Source organism: Aspergillus luchuensis, chromosome 8 (genome assembly GCF_016861625.1).
Source record: "Aspergillus luchuensis IFO 4308 DNA, chromosome 8, nearly complete sequence".
In the NCBI taxonomy this organism is placed as follows: Eukaryota; Fungi; Ascomycota; class Eurotiomycetes; order Eurotiales; family Aspergillaceae; genus Aspergillus; species Aspergillus luchuensis.
Window position 1 is genome coordinate 2,235,282 of NC_054856.1, and position 19,562 is coordinate 2,254,843.

At 51.6% G+C, this 19,562-nt stretch overlaps 7 protein-coding genes across 7 annotated transcripts; 5 read left to right on the forward strand and 2 right to left on the reverse strand.

Annotated features, from left to right (window-relative positions):
- Positions 1 to 2,376: 2,376 nt before the first annotated feature.
- Positions 2,377 to 5,080, forward strand: AKAW2_80800S (putative C2H2 zinc finger domain protein; the record flags this gene model as incomplete). The annotated part of the gene is made up of 3 exons (XM_041681860.1): positions 2,377 to 2,499; positions 2,562 to 4,545; positions 4,602 to 5,080. The coding sequence occupies 3 exons, from the start codon at positions 2,377 to 2,379 to the stop codon at positions 5,078 to 5,080; spliced, it is 2,586 nt and encodes an 861-aa protein (XP_041548761.1).
- A 943-nt stretch (positions 5,081 to 6,023) lies between these two features.
- AKAW2_80801S (WD40 repeat domain-containing protein) lies at positions 6,024 to 8,040 on the forward strand (the record flags this gene model as incomplete). Its single annotated transcript, XM_041681861.1, has 5 exons — positions 6,024 to 6,084; positions 6,164 to 6,513; positions 6,565 to 6,933; positions 6,987 to 7,758; positions 7,814 to 8,040. 5 exons carry the CDS (start codon positions 6,024 to 6,026, stop codon positions 8,038 to 8,040), a joined length of 1,779 nt encoding a protein of 592 aa, XP_041548762.1.
- A 1,557-nt stretch (positions 8,041 to 9,597) lies between these two features.
- AKAW2_80802S (uncharacterized protein) lies at positions 9,598 to 10,970 on the forward strand (the record flags this gene model as incomplete). Its single annotated transcript, XM_041681862.1, has 3 exons — positions 9,598 to 10,088; positions 10,169 to 10,794; positions 10,852 to 10,970. 3 exons carry the CDS (start codon positions 9,598 to 9,600, stop codon positions 10,968 to 10,970), a joined length of 1,236 nt encoding a protein of 411 aa, XP_041548763.1.
- A 697-nt stretch (positions 10,971 to 11,667) lies between these two features.
- On the forward strand, positions 11,668 to 12,253 carry SNX3 (sorting nexin-3; the record flags this gene model as incomplete). Its single annotated transcript, XM_041681863.1, has 3 exons — positions 11,668 to 11,745; positions 11,817 to 12,138; positions 12,225 to 12,253. 3 exons carry the CDS (start codon positions 11,668 to 11,670, stop codon positions 12,251 to 12,253), a joined length of 429 nt encoding a protein of 142 aa, XP_041548764.1.
- A 417-nt stretch (positions 12,254 to 12,670) lies between these two features.
- AKAW2_80804A (telomere repeat binding factor family protein) lies at positions 12,671 to 14,564 on the reverse strand (the record flags this gene model as incomplete). The annotated part of the gene is made up of 3 exons (XM_041681864.1): positions 12,671 to 13,421; positions 13,467 to 13,496; positions 13,555 to 14,564. 3 exons carry the CDS (start codon positions 14,562 to 14,564, stop codon positions 12,671 to 12,673), a joined length of 1,791 nt encoding a protein of 596 aa, XP_041548765.1.
- A 736-nt stretch (positions 14,565 to 15,300) lies between these two features.
- Positions 15,301 to 15,833, forward strand: AKAW2_80805S (uncharacterized protein; the record flags this gene model as incomplete). The annotated part of the gene is made up of 2 exons (XM_041681865.1): positions 15,301 to 15,365; positions 15,419 to 15,833. 2 exons carry the CDS (start codon positions 15,301 to 15,303, stop codon positions 15,831 to 15,833), a joined length of 480 nt encoding a protein of 159 aa, XP_041548766.1.
- Positions 15,834 to 16,832: 999 nt separating this feature from the next.
- AKAW2_80806A (uncharacterized protein) lies at positions 16,833 to 18,365 on the reverse strand (the record flags this gene model as incomplete). Its single annotated transcript, XM_041681867.1, has 3 exons — positions 16,833 to 17,144; positions 17,208 to 17,693; positions 17,751 to 18,365. 3 exons carry the CDS (start codon positions 18,363 to 18,365, stop codon positions 16,833 to 16,835), a joined length of 1,413 nt encoding a protein of 470 aa, XP_041548767.1.
- Between the last annotated feature and the right edge of the window lie 1,197 nt (positions 18,366 to 19,562).

A 19,562-nucleotide genomic window follows, 5' to 3' on the forward strand; every position in this document is an offset into this window, starting at 1 on the left:
CATTGCCTGCATAAGTAACGGGACATCCACTCGAAGTTAGAGTTTAAGGCCAGGGCAAAGAATGCATCGGACCATGGTCCTTTAACGGATATGTCCGTCTAGTCAAGCAACGGAGGTAACTTGGCGTGTTCCCTCCGATATGTCTTCTGTCGGCATCTTACGTGAGATGAGCGAGACGGTCGGGGGCACTCAATAGCTACCCAAGCAGTCGATCAAGTGTTGGGTATCCTTCCAGAGTATTGAGAAAGAGCCTCCAAAAAATGATGGTGTGGCTTAGTTGCCTCCCAGTCTAGACAACTGACTCAGAAAAGGTACCGTGAACGTTGCGGAAGTCGTATGCCGATTCATGCATTGTGATAGACTTGATTCGTTAAGCACTGGCTCCCGAGTGGCGAATTCTAGACTTTGCATATAACGGTATGTGCTACTGGATAGATGGTGATTGGCGATAGCCAGGTACAGTTGTCCGGAGCACATGTTGGAAGGCAAGCTGCTACCTCTACACTACGAGTAGCTTGGAGCTCAAGTCCAGGACAAACCGTTTGTCGTAGTGCCTCGGTTGTCAAGAAATCGCAACGAGATGAGCTGTCTGGGTACAGCCACCATGAGAAACCCGGACAATGCACATCTGGCATCGCTCCTACGTCAATTTGGGCTTGACGGACCGATGCAGATACCTCTGATTCTGCAGAAGGCGGTGTTTGGGAGAGTAAGTAGTGTGTGACGTTACTTAACTAATCCCTTACTAACTAAGCCACGGAAGAGAGCAGCACTGCTCCTTTGCTGTTGCCTCGAGTCTTACTGCGGAATTTGCTGTGCATCGGCTGAACTCGGGGCAGGGGAAGAGGCCCTTCAACATCTGTCCAGTCAGGACTTCACAACAGAATGAGGCAAGTCAAATAATTCACGCAGTCTTGGTGCGTTCTGGATTTCTGCCATCGAACCTTGTGGCTATTGTCTTGAATTGTCTAAGTGCCATTCAGAGCGGACACCGCGCTAGCCTTGTGGGAGAAGAAGCGGGGTAAGCAGTGGATGGAGGGTGAAAGTGAACTCTTACTGAGTTTCCCCTGTGGCGCAGCTGCCTCGAACAGTCCCCGATCCGGGGGTTCTGAAAACCCCGTTGCTTAGACCCTACCTTTCAGTTTTATCTGGCCGTTCACTTACTTCTCGTTAGCCACACTTAATCTGGCCCATCCATAATTCGCTATCCACCAAGGTTGTGCTCTGGGAATCGGCGCTCTCCGAGATTATTCATCCAGAGATTATATCCATATCAGAGCCGTTGTCGCCTCACTTTGTGAATCAATCATCTTGTTCTGTCGTTGGGCACGGGGATGGTTTGGCTATTCTAGATCACGATCCTCGTTTGGAGTCGGTAGACTGCGTAAGGCTACCCTTTCCAGTCTAGTCGGAATATTGTTCCTGTTGGTGGACGTTCCAGACATAGTGTTCTGAACTAGGATCCGCATTTGCTATTGATTGATGATAGCAAGCATGGATGTGCGAGATCTCTTGGGTAGCTACCGTAACAGCTTGCGTAGCAGCATGAAGCTCCTCAGCAATGTCGAACTTGCTAGCGGTGATCCTTCCAGAAGTAGGTTAGTAGTAGTACTCCGTAGGTAAGTAGCAGCTGATTAAAGACCGACGAATGGCAGGGCAGTGTAGTTCCGGGAAGTCGACACCAGTTTCGCCTGTAGAAGTTGCAAAAGTGAGAGAAATCTTGACTGAGCTCTCAATTCGCGAATGCAAGTTCCTCTATCCAGTAAATTGCATTTACTCACAACTCTTCAGTCCAGAACTTTAGGCAGCAAGCTCCTCCATGATCGTTTGGGGACTGTTGGTGGTCGATGACGTTCCGGCCAGCCAGAGTGCCTGGGGATGATGGCCGGCAAGGCTGCCAGAACATCACACGCAAACATCGCCCAGACTAGTACTGCGCAGACGTCACTAAAACACTCGAGTCCTCAGAGGTAACAATACCTGCTCTGCTGAGCTGGTATTGGTCATACGGGGGGTGCCCTTTCGCCCTGTAATGATGGATGACTCCCTCCTACTCCTACACTACTACCACCATATATAAGAGCGGAAATATCACCCCCCGGAGCTACTCTTTTTTCTGTTGCTGGATTCTACTCATCGCAAAACCAAGATTTCCTACAAGTCCTAGAGCTTCCTTTCAAAAGCAACTTTATTTTCTCCTTTGTTAAGACTGCTCTCTTTAATCTTTGTGTGCCTGTCAGCGATACAGGGGAGGATTTCTTCTTCCACTTGACCTCATCTTGTCTTCTGTGTTTGCTTCTTTCAATACTCAAACAACCCCACCCTGACTTGCATTGATCTTCCTTCCAACCCGACAGGATTCAATAACCTCCATCGATGGGAGATGACACGGGAAACGGCAGAAATTTTTTCTTTCAGGGCAATTGGCCCATCTTTTCCCCTCAATCACCCCAAGGGAACCATCTAATGCCCGGTTTTTACCCCTATGCTACCTCATCGGTCAGTCAATAATCGAATCCATTGAGCTTCGTGGCTTTAGCGACTAACGTTCTGGCATATAGCACTATGCTCCATCCTCTCCGCACTCGCCAGTTTCGACTTCGAGAAGTATCAGTCCAACTGATGGGCTGCATCTAGACATGAGCTTTCTCCCGGACGGATTACTGAACGATATGGCGGGTGGGCATATGGCAAACAATGGCATACAGGGCATACCTGTGGACGAAGATAACCCATTGTCCCTGGTAGTCCCTGCTATCTCTCAAGCGCAGGGTGGCATGCACGCCAATCATCTCGATCCTATTCTGTCTCAACTTGCGACTGCAGTTGAAACGAAACTGCCACAGCAAGATGCAGCTCATCTTTATCAGATGAAAGACCTGCTCAGTGCCAGCCACAACAAACTTATCAGGATGATTCAGCACCAGATTGATATCATAGAGTATCCATCTCATTCGCCCAGTTCGTCTGACTCGCCTGGCAGCCCGCACAATGGATACAACTACGTCTGCAAACTCTGCCCCAATGGAAAGCGCAAATTTTACACGGAGCGTGGTAACTTCAGGCGTCACGTCTCAGACCAACATCACTCTGAATTTCGCTATCAGTGCGTACATCCACGATGCTCCTGGGCAGCAAACAGACGGGACAAGGTTTATTACCACATGAGAAACCAGCATATGTACCAAGTGTCTCGAGTGCAAATAGACCAAAAGACAATTAGACAGATACCACCACGCCAATGTGGGCTATGTCTACAGCCCGTAAACTGCTGGGCGGAGTACTTCAAGTGCGTTGCCAACCATTGTCGTGTCAAGAAAGTCGGTTCGACCACTTCAAGTGCAAGCCAGAGTAGACGGGGCAGTGATGATCGCGGAGGAGGGGGCAATAACGGACCTGGCTTCGGTGGGAACTTCTTCCCTGGAGGTGGTTTCGGTCAATTTGATCCGCACCAGTTCTACCCTGGCAACAATGGGGGATTTTCTTCGACTGGTGGCGGTCAGAATAATGGCCATTACGGTAACAGTTTCTCTGGCTACAGGGGCGCTACAAACCGAGATGATGAAGAGTTTACCTCAGGCTACTCCTCCGGTGAAGCTGATGCTGTCTCAGATATAGCTCCATCATCGTCTTGCTGCTCCAGCGACGTACCACACACGGTGGAAGTTCCTGCCCCATCTAATATCACAAGCCAGCATTTGGCACTGATGCAGATGGCAGACAGAGCTGAAAGCTGCGACTCGGTCTCCCACGGCGAGGATTGCCCGCCATCCACACCTGGTGAAACGGATATAAGCAACCCGGGCGACAAAGCTTATCGCCGTATATCACGGCCTTCCGGTAGCACGGATCTAACCCCCAAGCGGGGCTTCCCTCCTATGGCTGATGATAGTTCCGAGAAGCGGTGTCAAGGCTGTGGACACATTTTCGACGATTGCGATAAGTGCCGTCGTCTAAAGGGGACCTCCTTCCAGTGCCACTTGTGCACAGACAGTAGCTGCAAGCTCCACGCTTTTGAGAGAGACCTCAAAGGAAGCAGAGAACCGCAGAGCTCCAGGCAGGCAATTGATGAAGGTGATATAGGTGTTCTTGCGCACCCACTCTGGGCTGATCATTGTTCCCTGTCGCCAAGTGAGCACCCTCTGGAGTCTCCGTCCCTCGGTGATTATGATCGGCATACAAAGCCCGAAGAATGCTATCATCTAGGAGCTCGAGTATCATCGGGTGGCCATACCCTTGGCTTGGGAGCTTCCAATGATGGGGAAGTACATTCTGGCAGCCCTGGTTCTCTTAGTCGGGATTCGCCTGTTGGCTCTGAGCGAGAAGAAGTCGAAGCTGCTCATGGATATGGAAGCGGTAAGCTCATGATGACCAAGGAGTTGAAACAAACACTCGATATATTGTCTGTTGCGGAGTCGACATATCAGTCGTACGAAATCCTCTCATTCTGTGTCCTGAGTGCAGTGCAAGAGTTCTTCGACCAGATGTTTGTCTCTTGGCTCGTCTGCGAGGCCGCCCTCCTAAAATCAGTGTCATTGTCGTACTGTGGGTGTCTTGCCCCATTCTCCTTCAATGGAAGAGTCTGCTAAACATCGGTCTAGGTATCGGTGGAAAGGGCATTTCCTGGGAACGAACCGAGTCCGCCATTAGTCGGCGCTACGTACCCTATCCATGGGAAAGGATATGTTACCAATCCACAGCTAGACAAATTCCGCGGAGAAAGCATTCACTGCTGCGAACGAAGCTCCAAGTGATCTCCGGGGTCCTCATCCTGCGTGCCACTGTTATGAAGAGGAAGCCATTGATGACTTCATCTCCAGACACTTCCGCGGAAGATTCCGAGCCTAGAAAGGTAGGAACTGAGCTCCAGGTAATTGAACCAGGTATCCATGCGGGCCCATCTTTCGAAGTGATGTTCAGCCGAGGCACAGAGGTGGTAGCGGACGCATTCTCCAGCTTGATCACCGGCGTCATGTCTGCAACAGAAGAAGAGATGGAATACTTCAAGCCCCTATCCGCGCATATTTCGAACCTCTTCATGAGGGGATCGTGGCTCGGAGACGAGAGCCTGACTGAGTGACTCTATTGCCTCTGTAGAGGCTATTTCGGTTGACTTTTTTTGGAACGTACACTTAATATTTTCCTTAGTCACGAATCTTACGACCGCATGTCTTGATGTTGATATCCCTTACATGTGTATATTACTATGTGGCACGAGCTTCATGACTCGTTAATATGAATAATGATACACATTTTGAATAATGAACTATGACATTGTCATCCTCCGCACCCGGCATCGGGGATAGGAGTTAACAAGCCCGCGCACTCCGAGATGACATAACCGACCGGTATCGATAAGCGGTGCCAGCAACGACTCCAAACCAACTATTTCGGAGCCAGTGATTGCCGGCCAATTGAAGACGCAGCCCCGACACCTCCCCTTGTCCTTTTATCACCACTAATTGCTCTCTCCCTTGCTATTGGAAGTCGGGTGACAGACCCTAACCGACTAGTAAGAGTACTAGTAGCCTGCTATGATATGATCCCAGTCGCCCATTCACCGACTGCTCCCAACCCCCCTCACGTTTTCGGCCGATCATGAGTACTAGTCCTCCTCCTCCGCCGGCGCCGTCTGGCTCGCCCCCCGCCCAACCGGGGTCTCCTCCGTCCCGAGATTCTGGAACTGTATGGCATCCCGCTAGAGAATGGTTGGAAGAGGACGAGGATGAGGATGATATGGACTATGAGCCGGATGAAATAGAGGCAGAAGAAGAAGAGCTAGATGCGGAATTGTATGAAGACGAAGAAGACATTGATGATGCTGATGATCATCGCTTCGGTAGGATTTACCCCCCTCCCCTCCTTTTACAACTGGCACATTGGCTTGCATGCGTTGGATTTACTTCTTCTTTGGCTAGTGTCTTTATTTTGAGAACTCACACTTTTTTTTTTTTTTTTTTTTTTTTTTTTTTTTTTTTCAAGACCCGGAATTGCATCTAGGTAATATACATATTGAATTCGCCATGGATGAGTCGGATCATGAGCAGCAGGGTGAGGAGCGTCACGAGGGAAGGCACAATAGAGGTAGGCGTGCCCGCATTCTTTTTTTGTTGCTTACTGCTGCTGTTGCTGTTGCTTAGGCTTTGGACACTCATTGTAGCAGTTTCCGCAGCTCGATTACTGAACCTCCTGGCTTCGAATGGTCTGCGCCATATCCTACATTATAACGGACTACATGACGCCAACGTGGTAGAGGACGACGAGGAAGAAGATTACGAGTTCGGGTTCTTCGGATACCGGCGACGAGCTCGACGATCGGGAGGTCAGCAGTTTCCCAAGGTACCAAGCGAAGAGGGAGCGCAGCTCATGGGTTCTGGCGATTTCGGTTCCAACCCTCACTATGTGGACAAACTCAAGAGGCGCAAACAGGCCCTTGCGACGAAGATCATGTGGCGAGAACTGGGGGTGGATGTGTCGGGGCCGCAGAGGAGGGATATGCAGTCGATAACTCAGGTGGGATTCATTCAGCTGGGGAATACGATTGGTTCTGGCTGACTGTTGTAGGGACTTATTCCGGGCTCGGTGGCGGATAAGATCGTTCATTTCGACTCGCGGTGCTATTCTGGACAGTTCTCGGACGATGGGAATTTCTTCTTCTGCTGCGCTCAGGACTTCAAGGTCAGAATGTACGATACGTCCAATCCGTTCGAGTGGAAGTATTACAAGACCGTGGACTACCCGTTTGGGCAGTGGACTATCACCGACGCCAGTCTGAGTCCGGACAATAAGTTCCTGGCGTACAGTTCGATTCGGAATCTGGTCTGTCTTGCGCCTACCGATCCAGCGGATTCCTCGGATCCGGCTATATTGGATTTGTCGTCGCTTTCAGGAAGGCGAGGCGGGCGTGGCCTGTATGGCAATTCTCATTTCGGGGTATGCACTGACCGGTTCAGAGCGGGCCGTCTCATTTTAACCGACTGGTATAGATCTGGTCGATTCGATTTTCGGGCGACGGTCGGGAAATCGTGGCTGGTACATCCGATCAATCGGTTATTGTTTACGATTTAGAAACGCGCCAGTCTGTCCTGCGACTGCAGAACCACGAAGATGACGTGAACGCTGTCTGCTTCGGCGACAAGTCATCTCCCCATATTCTTTATTCGGGCTCGGACGATACCACGCTGCGCGTGTGGGACCGACGCTCGATGGGCGACGGGCGCGAGGCCGGAGTGTTCATGGGTCATACAGAGGGGTTAACTTATGTTGACAGCAAGGGCGACGGGCGATACGTACTGTCCAACGGCAAAGATCAGTCGATGAAGCTCTGGGATTTGAGAAAGATGATGACGACAGCCAAGTTCGACACCATTGATGTTAATCGATACACGACCGGTTTCGACTATCGATTTGAACCGTACCCCGACGACTATTACGAACCTCATCCCCATGACTGTTCGGTAGTAACGTTCCGGGGCCACCGCGTGCTCAAGACTCTCATTCGCTGCCACTTCTCCCCTCCGGGCAGCACCAACTCGAGATATGTGTATACGGGCAGCGAAGACGGTAAGGTATACGTATATAATCTGGATGCCACACTTGCAGGCACGATTGATGTAGGGCAAGCGACGGCCAACTCGCGGCCGCGCGATCCGGATATCTTCACCGCTGCGTATGAAATCCGTAGCAGTCGCAGCGATGTGATGTGGAAGACATGCGTTCGGGATGCCAGCTGGCACCCGAACTCCCCTGTCTTGGCAGGTAAGTTATCGCGGTTGTGTGGATGATGATTGAGCGAGCTAATCCGAGGTTACAGCAACGTCCTGGAATGGTTGGGGATTGTCCACTGGTACGTGCACACTGCATACCTGGAATGATGGGGTGGATAGCGATGAGGGCGATCCACCGGTGGCAGGGAACTACGACAGCCGATTGAACTCGGTTCGGGAATTCAACTTATTCAGGGAGAAGATGATGCAGAGCCGAAGTCGACCAGTCCAAAGATCTGCATTGGACGATGAGTTACATTATGAGTTATGGTGATGAGAATTTGGACGTATACGCAGGCAGGTAACTGCATCCACTTTCTTTTTTCCACTGCATGACCGCCATGGCGTTGGCTGGCTAGCTGAAAATAATTGAGGATTGCCCAAGAGACTGGGATAAGCAGATAGTAGTCATAGAATGTAATTAGCTCGGTCGAGGATGGGGTTATCGATAACGCGATCACATATAGTCAACAATCTAGGCCGGGCTATGAATAGCACGGTCTCTCTTTCTCTCTCGGACGGGGAAGCAAATGGCCGGCGTGAGAAGCAGCAACTGCTCTCCACGACCCATCACGGCAGACAGAGGACATTGCACATTTTGGATAGAGTAGTTCACAGCTGAAGAGGAAATTCGTGAATCATTTGCGATCCTGATAGAGTTCGAAACAACACCATCCCGACGCGTCACGATCTGGGGTCCGGAGCGGAAGTTCAACCGAAGCCGAGAGAAGGCCGGAGGAGAGTTGAGGTCGAGATCGCCGCTGTCCTTCCCTCTCTCTCTCTCTCTTGTCTCTTGCTTCTGCTTCCGCTTCCCATCGCGCTCCACCCGCAGTCTGGCTTCGGACACGTCTTCCCACGCTTCCATCCCATCCCCATCATCCTCCCCTAGCCCTATCCCTTCTTTCTTCTTTACCTTCTGCATTCCTCACTTCTCCGCTCTCTCCTCTTCTTTCGCCACCTTCTGGCGTTAGCGGCGACGAGTCAAGTCAGGGGATTCCAGCTGGACGTGTGAACCACTGGACCTGACCTAACCTGAATAACATCAGTCTCGCGAGAGCTGAGCTGAGCTGAGCTTGGGAAACTAACTGCGCTCACCGACGTTGTTTTGCTGGAACATAATTCTCTCTTCTCCTTCCATTTCCTGTACTCTCATCTCTGGAAGTTCATTCATATCTCTCGGACCTGTTCTCTAGCACAAGCGCTTTGCCGGTCCCGGCAGCAGCTGATCATCGGCGCCGCATCTTCTGTGGAAATTCCCTGCAACTCTCTCCCTTAACCCAATTCTACTACTACCCTTTCCCTGTACTGAAGAAAAAAGAAAAGAAAAGTCCTGGAACAAGGCGCCAGAATCTCCGTTTCAGAGCTATCAGATTGACGAACTGGTCAAGTGTTTGTTCTTTTTGAAGCTGTCTTCGCTTCGGATTGTACGTATCATCAAGCCTTTTTTATGTTCCTCTGTTTTGTTTTCGATTGCCATCTGCCAATCGATTTCGCCTGGTGCCTTATCCCCTGTGAGCTTTAAAGAAGAAGAAACCAGAGTGTCGATATCAAAAACCGTGGATTTCCCGCCATCGGAGTCGGAGGAAATGATCCCAGAAGCCTGCTTTTGTTATTGTTGTTTTTCTAAAATATCCAGTGGATGAGAATTCCCTCCTTGCTAATTGACCGCCTGTGTCTACAGACATGTACTTCCCTTGAAAATCAAATCGATCCTGAAGCTTGAGAAGAGAAAGAAGAAGAAGAAGAGCCAATATCCAAGGAGGACTGTATATCACAAGCAAGCAATCAAGTTTTCCCTTGAGAGAGAAATCCGATCATAAGCTAAAACACCATGGCTACCGAAGATGATAACTTCGATATTGACATCTATGGAGACGGCGGTGGCTACAATGCCAATGAGCAGGGGCCCGAGGATGAGATGAAACATGATGACACAGAACTTATCCTAGATGCGCCGGAACCCACACAACAACAACAGCAGCAGAATGGAAACCCCAACCACCAAGGCGACGGCTCCTCCGACGGCAACGTCAAGCCCGACAGTGAAGGCGGCGCTCCCCATAGTGACCCTGTAACCCAGGCGGGCTCCGCCAACCCCCAATCCGCGGCCAAGGAGACTCCCACCCCCCAGCAGGGAACCAAGCGCAAGGAGCACGATGATCGCCCGACAGACCCTGATGCTACTCCTGCTCTGCTCATATCGGACTTGTATTGGTGGACCACGGACGACGACATCCGCGGCTGGGTGTGCCAGGCCGACTGCGAGGATGAACTGAAGGACGTAACGTTCAGCGAACACAAAGTGAACGGTAAAAGCAAAGGGTAAGCAGGATGCAGGATGCAGGATGCAGCGGTGGTGATGACAGCTCCAATCCACTGACGTGATGTTATTATACATATAGACAAGCGTTCCTCGAATTCACCACTCTCCAAGCAGCCACCGCAACGAAACACAAGATCGAGTCATTCAGCGCCGGCGGACAAACGCGCAAGCACATGGTCACTTACACCAGCCCGCAACCGAACCCGTTCCGCACGCTACCCAAGGATGCGCCGATGCGCAAGGACAACCAGGCGCGCTCGATGTCCGGCGGCTTCAACTCGCCCAACCCGAACATGAACTTTGGCGGTGGCATGAACAACATGGGCGGCGGCGGCGGTTATCGCGGCGGACGCGGTGGATACAACAACCGGGGCGGCATGTCCGGCGGCATGGGTGGTGGGAACTTTGGCGGCAACCGGAACTTCCAGAACCCCATGGGTGGCTTCCAAGGGCCGATGGTGGGCGGAGGCTTCCAGGGTAATCCCATGGGGATGCAGAACTACGGTGGCTTCAATAACCGCGGGGGGATGATGGGCGGTATGCGCGGTGGCCCTGGCGGCATGCGCGGTCGTGGTGGTGGCATGGCAGGACCCAATATGATGGGAATGCCGGGGATGAACCCGATGGGAGGCATGGGGATGAATGCGATGCCGGGGGCGATGAATCCGATGATGGGAGGTATGGCGGGTAACATGGGGATGCAGGGTGAGTAGTCCCAGGAAACAGTGGATAGTTGTGTTCTTGTATACTGATGTAAAGCAGGACAAGGTGGATTCCAGGGCCCCAACCCAGCCTTTAACCAGGGCTTCTTCCCTCCCAATCAGGGCGTCGGCGATGGATCATGGAACCCTCATGGGGCCAAGCGCAGTCGCCAGGAGTGATGATTGACCCTTGTACACCTGTTTCTTTCCTCTGCTTTTCTTCCTCTTCATTCTTTATTTCTCTGCTCTTTCTATCTATCAATATCTGGGTTTCATTGCGCGGGTTCGGGGAAATTGGTTTTTATTATCTGTTAGGGTGTATTAGACAATTAAGGGTCTGCAGAAATCTTTTTTTTCTCGTTTTGCTTCTTGCATGTCTGCATATGTAGTTATAGTTTGAGTATAGGAGTTGGTTGGTAGTTTTAGCTTATCATATCATATCATTATCAATAAGAAGCAAATAGCATACATACAAGATTCTAGATAATACTACTGCTATCTTCGGAGTAGTAAAGTACGTAGTGACAGCGGAATGGAGCAACAATGCACCGATAACCCGATCGGCGGGAATTCCAGCCCCTCTTATCGTCATCTGCCTACACCCATTCTCTTTGAATTTAGATATCCCTGCTGTTTACTCGAAACCGTGGTGATTCACACTCACCCTCTTCTTTGTCTCTAATTGATTCCTATCCGCAACGGGAAATCCCCAATACCGTACCCAGAATATAACCCCGGAGTTAATCCACTACTTTCACCACCTGGAAGTTAACGCATCGAGCTTCCCTTCCCCGCATCCACTACCTACCCTCTCTCTACACCAACACAACAGACATACCAACCAACCCCCAAAGGGAAAAAAATCCAAAGAAACAAGATGCAAGCCGTCCCCGAATCGCGCCAACAAACCTTCGAGGAGATCTACGGCCCTCCGGAAAACTTCCTCGAGATAGAAGTAACCCTTTCCCCTTCCCCATACCCCCCTCTCCCCCCCAAACCACATCTAACCCATGGGAACAAATCTAGGTACGAAACCCCCAAACGCACGGCACCTCACGCAACATGTACACCTCGTACGAAATCGTGTGTCGAACCAACATCCCAGCGTTCAAACTGAAACATTCCGTCGTAAGGCGCCGATACTCCGATTTCGAGTACTTCCGGGATATACTGGAGCGGGAGTCGACGAGGGTGACGATCCCGCCGCTACCGGGGAAGGTATTCACGAATCGGTTCAGTGATGATGTGATTGAGCATCGGCGGGAGGGGTTGCAGCGGTTTTTGCAGATTGTGGCGGGGCATCCGTTGTTGCAGACGGGGAGTAAGGTGTTGGCGAGTTTTGTGCAAGGTATTTCTTCTATTCCATATATCCCCTTGGGGCGTATATTATTATTTGTATAGGTTGGGGTGTATGGCTAACTGGTTTGTGTGTAGATCCGAATTGGGATCGGAATGCGTGGTAAAGTCTACTGCGTTGGGGTAGGAGGGGATGGAGGGATGGAGGGATGGAGGGGTGAGTGGGTTGGGGATATGGTATGGTATGGGAGAATGAATGAGAAGAGTGTGGTGTAAGGTGGGAGGAATTCATTGGCAATTGCGGGTTGAGGTAGGGTACGTAGTATTCGTCTGTTCTTTTTCATTCTGCTGTCTGTCTGGCGGATATCATGTAACTAGCGTTCTGTTTGTCATTCTGCAATCAGTCTTTGTTCTGTCATTCATGTCTGTCTGTTCTTAGCATAAAAGCTGTTATCATCCTGAGCATCTTCAGACTACTCCCATGCAATCTACTATGTGACTGCAATTAGTCAATAACACTTCTCTACTGATGTTTAAATGCAACTACACTAGCTATGCAGGCATCTATGCAGCTCACTATGCAGCTATGCAAGCTCATCCCACATCGGCGCCAACGTATTATCTGCCCACGTCGCATCCACCCCCGAATTCTCGTCCATCGCAAACGAAAATACCCCCGCACTGCTCGTGCTCTCGTGGAGTCCCTGCGGCGGGGCTGGAGGCGACAGCGCTGGATCAATTGGCCCGCGCGCATTGCCGCTCTCCGCCTGCCCGCGAGCAGATCCCCGTGCAGCATGCTGCTTTCCAGGGTCAGGATTGCCCCCTGGTAATCGTCCGCTCACGGACCCGCCGTCCCGGTAGGCGTGCGGGAATTTGGTCCGAAATCGGTCTCGCAGATCCGTGGCCCGGCGATGGCTCAGATTCAATCGCTTGTCCTGCTGGATCAGCGTCCACTGGAAGCCATGCACGGCATAGCCTTTCAGCAGCGCTTCGTCCTCGACCACGGTAAACGGGCGGCGTGAGCGACGCCGCGACTTCATCGTAAAGTGCGGCTCGGGGATGCCCAGGGACGCCAGCGTGGTTTTGGATCTACTAGAGAGCGTAGGGGTAGTCTTAGACAAGGTGCTGTTCTTAGCCTTGCTGCCTTTCGAATCAGCGTCCTTGGAACTGCTGGCCTCATTCGCCGCAGCGCCACTGGCCTCCGTATTAGCCCCCCGCGGGTGTGGGAGATGGATCTTCCCCGCTTGTCCGTCGGTCCCTTCGGTTTCGGCTCGCGAAAGGGCGTTCGCGAGCGTGTCATGCAGCTGCTTGGTGGCTTCATTGGGATCCGCGGCCCTTGATAGATTAGATGTGCACAATCGACAGTCTCGTTCAACTCACCGATATGCCCAGGGGCAACACACACGAAACCTAGATTAACTTAGTTGGCATCCAGTGTCTCCTCCACGTCCACATGGCTATACCATACCTATCTTTCAGATTGGATGCGCTACGCTTGTTGAACTTCAACTCCGGCTGGGCCAGAATCGCCGTCCAGTTGCCGATGCCGCACTTGACCACCCCGCGCAGCAGAGCAGTCGTCTCTTCCTCGGTCCACTTACGAAGGTTCTTGCGGGACCGCCCCCGCGTTTTAGGCGACAGCGGCTCGGTATTGTCCTCCGCGGAGGCATCTTTATTGTCAGTCTCGGTGTCTGTCTTTTCAGTTCGTGTTCGTTCCGCTGTAGCAACATCGTCCAGCAGTCCGCTGGCGAGATCGCTCGCATCGCCGTCGGCCGTTTTGTCGACCGGAGAATCAAGAATCTCCTCGATGCGACCTTCTCGTCGCTCCGCAATCTGGCTATCTGCAGCATTAGCAGTGAGTAAGCCCGGCTCCACAGCCTCGCTGCCTCGGGACGGTTTGGTCAGTAGCTGTGTGATCGAGCCGGGTTCAATTGGAGGAAGCAAGGCCGCATTCGGAGGCGGCTCGTTGAGACCATTGAGAATAGCAAAAGGGCCGAAGGGCGGCGGACGCTGCTCCTTTTGTGCCTGAGGAATAGGCAACTGCAGGTGTTCACTAAACGTTTCCGCCTGACCGCCTAAACGCCTGCGCTTGCGGAAGTGAAGGGTGTCATCATCAAACGAGGAGTAGGGGTATCGTTCTAGAGCGCGGAGATTGACAAAAGCCGGGAGAATTGGCCGGGGAGGCGCTTCCAGGCTGGGGAGGGACTCCGCAGGGGCATCCGACTTCTGCGGTCGGGGAGCAGCCGCCCCTTCGGAGGCTCCAGATTGGGCCGAGTCATTGCGGGCAGGGAGGATGCCGGAATTGTTGTTACTGGAAGGTTCCCGGACGTGACTGGCATTGGGTTCGAGCGGGGAGGGCACAGCCAAGAGGCGAGACACCGGCTGACGGAGGGGAGCAATGCGGAGAGACTGAAGCTGGGGTAATTCGCGAATCAAGGATTCGTCGAAGGAGCGGGTATAGGAGCCGTTGGAATCCATGGCGGGGCACCCATACACCCATTCAGGGGATGATCACTGAGGGATGAAGAGCACCATGTAGAAGGAGGAGGGAGATGCCACTGCCATTTTCACGGATGATGATAGTTGGGGGGAGCAGAGATGCAGATGGAGGATGAATTGATCAGACTTGATTCCAGGTGGGCGGCTGATGAGTCAGCAGACAACTCTCTCTCACTTGGAGTAGTAGTTACTGTTGACTATTTAACCAACGTAGGTAAGTACTTGCATAGCTAACAATTTGACTGTATAGACCGTAGTACATATTCAATAATTATAAGTGTCTGTTAAAAGCAATGATTGAGATGAATAGTGGACACAGAGTAACATGCACTATCCCAATGGATCACATACCCAGTATCCCAGTCATCAAAGCCATTACCAAATTCGACTTCTCTTCATAGGGTATAAGTAGTTATCAGAATGCGAAATATCCAAATACAGCAATCCAAATACAGCAATCCAGAATATAGCGGTGTACACACCTACTGTACAATAGTATTCAATAAGTTCAATATCAACTGCAACCCCATCAGCCAACAAACTCCATCCCATAGAACCAATCATCCTATGCAATCCCCACTATGCCCAAAGCAGTAATCAGCTATCCATCTCCTCCGTACTCCATATACTTGGTAACTCTACTCTCACCTCTCCTCCTCACCCATACACCTTACACACCACACACCAGATACAACCCAGCAACATCTCCAACAAAATGCCAACCAGCATACTCCCCCCAATCCCCTACCTAATCTACGGCATCTTCGAGCCCATCTCCCTGTACGTCCCTCCCCAAATCCTCACCTCCCCTCACTAACCACACCATGCATCAGAATCGGCGGCTCCCTCTACCCCCACCTCGACGCCTCCTCCTTCATCCTCTCCCAAATCCCCGACAACCCCGACACCACCGGAACCATCACTCCGTCGTCACTCTCTCTCGCCTACCAACTTTCCAACATCTACTTCCTGCTGGCGCTGCTCGGCGTCGCCCTGATCCACAGCACCTCGGAGCCCAAAGTCCTGAGAAACTACCTGGTGTGTTTGGCGGTGGCGGATCTCACGCATATTCTGGCGGCGGGGTGGTCCATGGGGTGGGAGCGGTTCGTGGATGTGGCGGAGTGGAATGCGTTGACGTGGGGGAATGTGGGTGTTACGGCGGCACTCTTTGGGTCTAGGATGGTGGTGCTGGGGGGTGGGTTTGGGGGTGTGGGTGGTGGTGAGAAGGTGAAGAGGAAGGGACAGTGAATTGGGTTCTATTGATGTACATACAGTGTAGGTAATATGGGATGGATGGATGGATGGATGGATGGATATCGGGGACCCGGGGATTATCAATCGCCGTTGTAAGTAGTCAGTCACACTAGTCAGTAGACAACTAAACAGGACATAGAGATGATGATATGACATTGAGATCGACATTTACCCTTTCTCGCAGTAAAGGGAAGTATACCGATTAACCTTCCCCTTTCAACCAAATTAAACTATCTTTTCTTTGACCCGCTCGGAGTTATCCGATAGTTCATCATCATCATCATCATCATCATCATCACCACCCCTTCCCCTATCCATCTAAGCTACCCTAGCTACTAACAGACTAACTTCTACTTCTAGCCTAGCTTACTATAGCAGATCCAACTAACTCTTTATCAAGAATAGATAGACTATTGGCAATGGTCTAGACCACACCCCCCACCCCTAGTACCTACTTACCCTGTGAATCTTCGGCTGGCTGTATCCTATCATATCCTATCTATCGCATGACTGGTCGTTTAGTTAACTAAGTATGACCCCGGTTCGAATCAAAGGAAGTGCATGCATGCATGCATGCACCAAGCTCAAGGTCTAGATTCAATTTTGATGAAGGAATTGCCAGTATGCTCTGAGTAGTAGTAATAGTAGAAATACATGCCCAAAGAAAGAAAGAAAGAAAAGAGAACAGGGATTATCCGAAATCAAGAAGAAGGAAGGGAAAAAGGGGGAATGATCACAGGACAAAAGGGAAACAAGACATCATTAACCAGACCAAATTGAATCGAATCAAGACAAGGAATAAAAAGAAATCGTCATATTAATCAGTTCAGCGGCTTACTTGCTTCTGTTTCCTGTTCATCCTACCTCTGCTGCCCCAGTACGCGTCATATTACTGCCCCCCATATTGTTTGTTGCCTAGTCGTTCATCCATTGCGTCTAGATGACATCTGTTATTGCCCCAAGCTCAGACCACGCCACGTGTGTGCTACTAGTCTAGTTGGTGGGTACCTGACGTTGCAATTGCTGAAACAGTTGGTGCAGGGCTGGCGGGCCGTGCTGTTGGTACTCCCTAATGTGCGGGAAGAGGAAAGGGAGGCCCGGCGACGTTTGGAACTCCTGTCGGTAGGCCACAAAGTTCTCCGTTGGGTCCAGCAGGCACGCTAGTGCAGGGGGCAGCACCGGAGTCAGTGTCATCCGGTTGGTGGCGCTGTCCGTGTGTGTGAAGGTCGGGTTGGACGTGCTGTATTTGTACAGACCGCTGAGAATCGCCGTGAACGAGTGGTAATTGCGGTAGGTGTAGAGGGCCTGCTGCTGTCAGTACGTGGTTCTTTGTTGTGCACTCCTGCAGAGAGGATAGGTGTGGTCTACCTCGACAATTTCCTGAATGTAGCCTATCATGTCTGGTAGTCCCGTGCAACATTCCCACACTTCCAGGCTTCGTAGCTCCCATAGCACTAGAAGTCGCTTGATTATGGCGTCTGGCTCCACGAAGCTCTTTTGACTCAATCCGGAGAAGTATTCTTCGTCGAGGGCGGTGGTGGCCTTGGCGAAATCGAGAGCCGGTGCTGGGTTCGTCAAATCCAGCTCGTCAAGCAAGGGAATTTCGACCGAAAATGGCTTCGTCCAGTTCATCTCCCGGGCGTGAACGTATGTTCGGGTGAACCGTACCCCCAATACCGAGAGCTCAAGTAGAACCGCCTTTAGACTCGGCAGATGCTCCTTGAATAGCTGCTGGATAGGCGCTGCGATGAATTGGAAGCCCGGGTACGGTGTGCTGGCTGGTACTGGCTGTCTCAGGGCGTGTAGGCACCGGTTCACGGCACGGTGGGCGAATGGGCTGCGAGTCTGAAGATGCTAGTCCAGAGTCAGTACCTTGGCAGCGGCGCATCATGCTGAATATCAATCACGTACCTGTTCCACCTCTTTGTACTTCCCCAGCTCCTCCGGAAACATTTGCAAATAGTTGAGCAAGTGGATATACAGCGCCGTATGTTGTTGTAAAAACCACTCTACCGAGTGTGCTCGGTAGCCCAAGAAGTAGCGGACGAGCTCCTCAAACGAAATCCGTGTGAAATGCAGATGACTCTCCGTGTCGATGGCTTCTGCGATTGCTATCGAGGGCATGTCACTGTCCCGCTTGGTAGGAAGCCAGCTCCAAGGCTCGAGTGGAGGACCGGAGATCTGACATCGTCGAATAATTTCCTCGACCTTCTGATAATGGGACAGGTTGTCGATGAATGCCGTCTCGTGCGGCTCCACGAGCGAGTAGAGAAACGCGGTAATGGCTTGGGGATCACGTTTCTGAAGAGACTTTCGCGGGAGGTTGCTGTCTCGAAAGAGTCCGAATCGAATCACCCGCTTGATCTCATAGGGATCAAAGGCCCAGAACACAGTGGTGGCCTCGTCCTCCCACCAGCGATACGTGAAGAAGGTCTGGGGAACCTCGCCCGAGGGAAACAGTTCCAGGTAGGCCGGCTGTCCTGTGCCTGGGAACGGCACGCTGGCCGAAGGTGAATACGCAGACATGCCAGAAACAGTCAAAATGGCTCGCGGGACCTTGGTTCAAACAACGACGAAGGGGATCGGACGGTCCCTTTTGACACTGGAGGAGGCTACGATTCAGCAACAGAACAACATAGTGACGAAATAAGTAGCAGCGGACACCGTTGCCTTGTTCCCGGGGTTCTTTTATCCCTGTAGGTGTACTACCAATGTGTGTGATCGGAACCAAGCCCTTCCCGATGCCAGGTATTGATATCAACATTCTAGAACGCCCCCCAGGATCAGGCATATAGGGCAGGGAATAGACGACGTCAGATGAAACAGGCCGGGGACTAACCTCACGGAAACCGAAAGGACGAGAGGGCTCGAGCCCAAATGTACACAAAGGAAGGTAAAAAAAAAAAAAAAAAGAAATTGGGTAGTTGACGAGGGCACACCGGCCGGCTTCCAGCAGGTTGAACGAGGGTGTATTGAATGGACCGGGAACAGGGACCGAAACAGAAACAGAAGTAGAAATCCAGATAAGGGGATTAATCCAAACAGCTAGCTCTATTGTATTGCACCGTGCATTGCACCATCAGAGAAATCTGCAGAAAGCTGGCCACGACGGATGATAGACCTTATCGTCCTTCAGCTGATGCAGACTGCTTTCCGTTCTTCAAGACCTTTTGCCACGTTTGACAACTCACGGGGAGAGCAGCTGGATAGGCGAGGAGAGCTGCCATCAACGAAGCATAATATTGCTGCTCCTGCTGCTGCTACTACTACTGCTGCCTGTGGCATCCGAGCGGCCAGAAAGCATGGCGGCAAGTGGCGCATTACAGGACAGAAAGAAGAAGGGCAGACGAGGGCTGATCCAGATCCGAACCACTGGGACCCGGGAGCCAGGATAGGCTAAAGGGACGGAGATTACCTTTTGATACAGGAGCTGAAATCATGGCCAGGGCCTAGCGGTGGGCCGACGACTCCAATCAAGCCAGTTGGCCGTCGCATCATTTAATCCTCGACTGGTGGCCAAGGGAAGGAATGCATTCTCCGGGCCCCTGGAAGGACCGTTAGGTCTTGGGGCCCGTCTAGGAGCAGCCGAGCAGACCCTCCCCACATGGGCTGTGAATAATAAACCGGATTCAAGCATCAATAATCGTCGTCTCCATAAATAATCGGGGCCGTTGGCAATAGTAGGACCGATAATAGTAACAATAATAAAGAACGCCAGCCAAC